The sequence below is a fragment of the Branchiostoma floridae genome, chromosome 13, assembly GCF_000003815.2.
Source record: "Branchiostoma floridae strain S238N-H82 chromosome 13, Bfl_VNyyK, whole genome shotgun sequence".
NCBI lineage: Eukaryota > Metazoa > Chordata > Leptocardii > Amphioxiformes > Branchiostomatidae > Branchiostoma > Branchiostoma floridae.
In genome coordinates, this window is record NC_049991.1 from 18256037 (window position 1) to 18262764 (window position 6728).

Consider the following 6728-nt stretch of genomic DNA (forward strand, 5'->3'; position numbering starts at 1 on the left):
GACACGCATTTTATGCCTGATGGCATTTAGAATGCAAGTGGAAGTATGAGTCTGGCCATGAGGTTATGTTAATGTCGTCGATGATTGGCTCTTGTTTTACAAAAATACTAGTAGCAACACACTGTTAACATGCATTACTAGTGAGACGATGAGGAATTCGAACCGTCAGAAAGCGGCTTTTTGGAAGCACTTTACATTCACGGAAAAAAGTGTTTAAAACATTACCGTCAAAGATGAACTTTCATTCGAATATTTCTTTTGTTTGTTTGTCTGTTTTTCTTGTTTCTCAGTGTCTACATTCTGAAGGTGGAACATGCCAGATCCAATTGTATAACTGTAACCACAACAATAGTAATACTCACGCCAACTGAACGGTATTTAAGCTTGGTATACATCTATGGATATTTGAGACAGTCAAAAATTGTAATGCATAACATCAAACCACAAAGAGGTTTTTTTTTATTTGCTGTATTAATTCACATAAACAAATTCAAAGTCCTGAACGTTCATCAGAGTACCTAAAACACCACTGCAAACACCACAGTCCATACATGTGCATATCTTAACTGAGGGTTACAAACAAAAGTCTGTAAAGTAAAACTATATACAGTGCAGCGACACATGCCTAATATGCTTAGGATTCGGCTGCATACAGTTATGCCTCGTAGTAAGTTTCAGCGCAATAGACTTCTTTGTATTCGACAATGGGAAATGAACCACTAAGCAATGAATATCAAGAAAATAGTAAATTCAAATTTAAACATATAACTTTATGTTTGTTTGTTTTTTCTTTACAAGCGATTTTACATCTGCTTGTCCGTATAGAGTTCCTCTACACGATGTCATATAATTTCAACAATCAACAACTGGCAATGGCCCAGCTACAAGCTGATCCGATAGTTTTCGCAGCTTAAGGAAATCTGCAAAGTCGTCTGAACTTTTATTGACCACTTTGTTCTGCTGGCTCCTGGAAAAGAGACACATTTGTTCAATGTTGCGTTCAGTAAATAATTTAGACATGTCAATCTGATTATATGGATGACATTCTCAGTGAGCCTAAGACTGATGCGAGCGTTAATAAAAAAAAAGGAGTTTGGCAAAACGTTGTCTACATTTTGAGAGTCTAAGTGGTCACGAAGGTTAAACAAAGGACTAAACACAGATGGTATACAGAACAATAGATTCTTTTTCTTTTGCTTTTAAGTCATTTTTTTGGAATTAAAAATGAATTTAACATGATATAATTATCTCTTTTCCGATATATATTTTTTTCAATATGAGGCATATATATGCTCATCGTACAACTGCCTTGTACCTATTATAGTCTGGTCGGACACTTTTGTTGGAAACTGATTATGAAAATTGATCCTCGCGCGGATGTCATCCATGTAATCAAATTAAAATTGTAAAGAAAAATGCAAGGGGAACAAAACATCTTTAAAGAGCAAAGAATGTCACCGAGAATATGATGAGTATCTATAACTGTTATTTGGGCATTGTGTGCAGTTATGCATGCACCTCAAATGGTGTTAAACAAAATATGTTTAAACCTAGATGATTATGCTAAATATCATTTTACATTTGATGGGGCTTTATACGAAAGCTAATAAATTCATTATCTTTTTGAAGCACATTATGCGTTACCTTGTTGGAATGCAGTACAAAATTGTCACAATGATGGCGAACAAAGCGCAGAGTGTCCCCAGTACCTCAATGGTGACGTCGTCGTCTTCAGGATCCTCATCTGGACAAATACAGCCATTCGTGAACAGTCAAGTGCTTTGCCTAGTCAAAGAGGCACTTTTATTGATTTCAGGTGTCAGGTATTAAGAAATGCATTTTAGATCCAGAAGCTGAAACAAAACAGGAATAAGAATGCAATAAAACGGTTGTCTCAAAGTTAAGTTAATTCCACCTGACTATGATTGTAAACGTACTTTCAAATCGATGTTTTAAAGTTTATGATAAGTTGTTATATGTTGTTTTCCTATGCTTGTATTGTATCGTATGCGTAATTCAGCTTCTGGTTGTGAAGTATCACGTTTTAATAAACCGTTATTCATTCATTCATTCATTCAACGTACCCAGACACATTGCGACGTTGTGTGCGCCTGTCCCAAAGGTTGTCTGCTTGTTAGGGCACGGGAGGCATTCCATCTGGGCCTCCCTGTCCTGGTAGGTCCCTTCTTCACACTCCTGGCATTGCTTTGAAGTGGTGTTGAACAGCGATCCCACAGGGCAGGCAACTGTAGCATTATAAACAAATTTTATGCATAAATCGATGAGATGATGAGATTTGATAATAAAGGCAAAAATGGAGAAAATCTGCGTGCTGCCATCCTGCTATTATACGTTAGTATATAACAGCTGTTGCCATACATTGTACAATGTACGATTGTCGAGCAATACAGTCAATTCATTCACTCTTCACACCATGTTTATGTCTGTTTCGTCGGGGTCTTTAAAATAGTTGTTCTATAATCCATAAAACTATAAGTTGCCAAATGATAGGACATGCATTTGAGGTTTCCAAATTGATAAGCTGCCTATGTGGTATGATACAGTATATCAGTATTATATTAAAACGTTATAAAAGGGCACAACATACCGCAAGTGTTGTTCCCCCGTCTGACGTAGCCATCCTCGCAGGTTGTCTCCGCGGGTCCCACCTGTAGGGAATCCGCCTGTAGAACGTCCCACCAAACACGGAGGGTGAAGTTACCCGACTCTACCATGTCCTGAACAAAATTTGATAATGTGTGCATGCTTTCGGTCAGCGTGGAAATGGGATCAAAGTCATCTTGTGTGGCATTTGTTTGGTTCAAGCTCACAATGATGGTAAATTCAACATTGAAGCCACTGTCAAATATGCCTCGTGCGAATCTTTCACCCTCATCTTCCAACTGTCGTTTGCGCCTCTCTTGACCGCAGATGACGTTGACGTTATCGATGGTACAGGAGCCAGAAGAGCAAACACTCGCCCCAACAACTGAATTCATCAAGTTGACCACGAATTGTTGCTTAATTTCGTTTTGGGTGTCCATCGATTCACAATCTCCACTGAAGTGATAAAACGTCAGCTGCCCGTGTGTTCGAATTTCTCTCCTGTGAGACACGCCTGAAACAGGAAAAGAAAGATGATGTTTTGTTCATAAGCAATAGTGCATTGCTGTTGATATCAAGTTTGCTTATGGTTTTAGAATGGTTTAAGAGAAGTATAACAGGTGGTCAACAGCACCTGAATAAAGTGTGCACTTACTGGAACATCTCATATTTCTAGGCGGTGGTGGAGCCCAGATTCCTCCATTTAGGCAAATGTAGACATCATTTGGTGGCGTGGCGAACGAATACCCATCCTGACAAAACAGCGAGCACGTGGTGCCTGACAGGAAGTTATCGCAGGACACGGATCCTAGGTCAGGAGGTTCAAGGGGAAGGCATGGATTTCCTGGTACAAAAGCAACAACATTGAGAAACAATTGTTAGTACAAGCTGGTCTATACCTCTAATTGCAACCGCGGATTGTCAGTTAACGTACATGTGCTATCGGCAACTGTCCAATTCAAATTATATAATCATTCTGCATTAGAATGTGAAGTTTCCACTGCTCGGACATGGCACGACACTAGTAGCTTACAGTCTGTGTTGTACAGACAGCGGTGGTGATAAGTGGACTTCATTAAATTACTAGCTTTGATTACCCATCAAAATACCAAACACGCACTCTATTAATTTTCTTATGCTCTTCACTGCTAACACCAACATAGCCACAGGCATACAACCAGATAGTTTTCGTTGGAGGTAGACATTTTATCAAACAAGCGTTTAAGGAGAAATTCTAATGCGACGAACATAAACGGTACCTTGAATGTTGATTGTAAACGCACACTCTCCTTCATTCCCTGCAGCATCGTTTGCTTTACACGTCACTTGTTTGTAACCAAAGGCATGGTTGGTGTAGGGTTCGGGATCACACGTCTCGGACACCACAGCTACGTTATCCTGCCAGCTGGGTCTGCTGTACGTCAGCGTCCCGTCTGCGTCGTAGATGGTTGCTGATGGTGGGCAGTATGCTGCAACGGGCGCCTCGGTGTCTGAAAAGGTGTGAAGTAGGAAGGATTGATAGATTCTTTGATTTTGCTGGTTTTGTTGTAACTGGTAGCAATGTTGAAATCAGTAGTCTAATAGAGTTAGCTATTTATCTCATTCTTTTAGCTCAAAAAAGTATTTCTCATGAAAAGCTTGATAAGTACAAAATATGTGATAGTGATAAGTACAAAGTTTGTCTCATTTTTGTCGCTAACAAGGATTTTAATTCTTCTTCTGGAGAATTAATGTGATAGCAACCCCCTTATCACATTAATTCTCCAAAGAGAGAACCAGGATTCTGCTACTGGAGAATTAATGTGATAGCAACCCCCTTATCACATTAATTCTCCAAAGAGAGATCCAGGATTCTTCTTCTGGAGAATTAATGTGATAGCAACCCCCTTATCACATTAATTCTCCATAGAGAGGACCAGGATTCTTCTTCTGGAGAATTAATGTGATAGCAACCCCCTTATCACATTAATTCTCCATAGAGAGGACCAGGATTCTTCTTCTGGAGAATTAATGTGATAGCAACCCCCTTATCACATTAATTCTCCATAGAGAGGACCAGGATTCTTCTTTTGGAGAATTAATGTGATAGCAACCCCCTTATCACATTTATTCTCCAAAGAGAGATCCAGGATTCTAATGAGACATTAAAACCTAAATGCTTTATCACAACAGAGAACGACAGAGCGGACTACCGAAGAGTGCTGCCCGCGGTCTCGTCCTGAGCGGGAATGAGCGTGGGCGACGCCAGGCCTGTACCATGCGCTCGCCTGGCACCCAGGGGAGGGGCGGAGCTTGTAGTCAGGCCAATTAACAAAAATGACCCGTAGACATGTTTCCACAATTAGCTGCTTACACAAGAGACACACGGAGACGCAGTTTGGCCTACCGGGGAAAAGTTTAATGCTTTGTTGACTTTTCCGGATACACAGGCCAAACAGAGAGGCCAAACTGCGCAGAAGTAGAAATAGGTAGGAAAACCAGTACGCCAGGGTTACGCAAGAAGGGCGTCCGGTTCCCCGTTGTGAGAAAATACCACCACCCTACGTATACTCGAGGTAACCAAGGGAACAGTGTAAACAAAAGTAAGGTAATAACAACAAAGGCTAAGATCTACGCGAACAATTATGTAATTGTCACAGAAATATGCAAGGAGAGATAAATATAAACTATAACTGCGAAGCAGACTAATTATGATACGAACGGATGCGTCTGTTCATCACGACATTTATTTTAAATACTTTTCAGTGCTAAAAAATGTGATAGATAATCAGGTCTAGTCTAATAAGTGCATTGTTCTGATGTCAATTACATCTATAGACAAATTGTCGCACATGGGGGTCAAGAGATGAGCCCATGTTGCATTTAGGTGTCTCATGTATCCTTGTTGGATGACAACATCGTTTTTTAATCATATCCATGACTCTCGAGCTTTTTATATGTGTAGATACCTTCAACAGTCACAGTGAAGCTGCACTCAGCTGTCCTGCCAAGGTAGTCTATAGCGGTGTAGCGTATAACGTGGACACCCGGCGTTAGGTCCAGCGGCGGAACAGTGCCGGCAGGGGTAACATCCACAATCAATGTAGTTCCTTCAAACAAATAAACGTTCAATTTTGATTTACACAATGCAATTATACCCTTTATACCTCTTAACAATTAAGTGCCTTTTATGTGCAAATAGTAAAATGTATCATTTTCGCCTCAATGTAAAGGCTGGTGCAACTGCTAAATACATTTATCACTTTAAAGTTTGATGCTTTCATTAGCTTGCCAATGTTATAAATTAAAGAATTTCAAAGCTTTCTGACGCATTACATATCGATGAACTATTGGTTGATGGCTGTGTTTTATTTGCCAAATATGATATGACAAAGTGTTCTCACCATGCCCATCTTTAGCTTCCGGCATATCCCATGTCACATGAGCGGTAGGTTTTTCATCATCAGTTGGAGAAGTCATATCTGCTGGGCAAGTGGAGCCGAAGCCAGGAGGAGGTATTTCTTTTACAGAAACACACAAGAAAAAAAAACTTAGTTCTTTCGTGCTTAAAAACGACAGAACTCTTATGTTTCTTAAATGTTCAAAGATGTTTCTGTATAATGATAATAATAATCTACTGTCTAAAAAATCTCTTAGCTATCTTTTGTACCTTCCGTCAGTGGCCAAGTCAAACAGAAATGGTAATCCATTATCAAGGATTACTACCCACCTAACATTTATTGGCTGCTGAATTAGTATATGATGTTTAAATCGGTTATGCTGTTTGGATAGGAAAGGTTTACACACCTTCACATGTAACGTTTGTCATGTCAAGAGACCACGTCCCATCCGAGCGACACAATGTCGACGAATCCCCAGCCCCACGAAGTTCGAAAGCCCAGTCACACATCAGGCTGCACTGTGTGTTGAAGAACACGTCACCTTCTGTACACGCTGATGGTTGGAACTCACCATGGTCTGGCAGTCGCAAAGGTGGGCAGGTGTTTGCTGGAAAAAATGCATACCATCCTTTTTCAAACTACCGGTCTTCATGTCATACATTAAGTCTCTGACTTTTACGAACGTTCTTTCACACATTTCTTATTGTTTGTAAGCACTCAGATAGTTAGGGAGGTTGATTTTTA

At 40.0% G+C, this 6728-nt stretch overlaps 1 protein-coding gene across 1 annotated transcript; it reads right to left on the reverse strand.

Moving 5' to 3' along the window:
* Positions 1-2067: 2067 nt before the first annotated feature.
* Positions 2068-6012, reverse strand: LOC118428590 (sushi, von Willebrand factor type A, EGF and pentraxin domain-containing protein 1-like). Its single transcript, XM_035838690.1, has 6 exons — positions 5988-6012; positions 5553-5693; positions 3864-4094; positions 3260-3448; positions 2609-3118; positions 2068-2246 (listed from the first exon to the last, which is right to left on the reverse strand). Exons 1-6 carry the CDS (start codon positions 6010-6012, stop codon positions 2068-2070), a joined length of 1275 nt encoding a protein of 424 aa, XP_035694583.1.
* Positions 6013-6728: the final 716 nt, after the last annotated feature.

What these genes read in the sequence shown, in the direction of transcription:
- LOC118428590 (XM_035838690.1), bottom strand. Translation starts at nt 6,012, where the DNA reads ATGCCGGAAGCTAAAGATGGGCATG. An exon ending in TAGAAATATGAGATGTTCCA is followed by an intron (nt 3,119 to 3,259) that starts GTAAGTGCACAC and finishes TTCCTGTTTCAG; the next exon opens with GCGTGTCTCACAGGAGAGAA. An exon ending in ACGGGGGAACAACACTTGCG is followed by an intron (nt 2,247 to 2,608) that starts GTATGTTGTGCC and finishes ATAATGCTACAG; the next exon opens with TTGCCTGCCCTGTGGGATCG.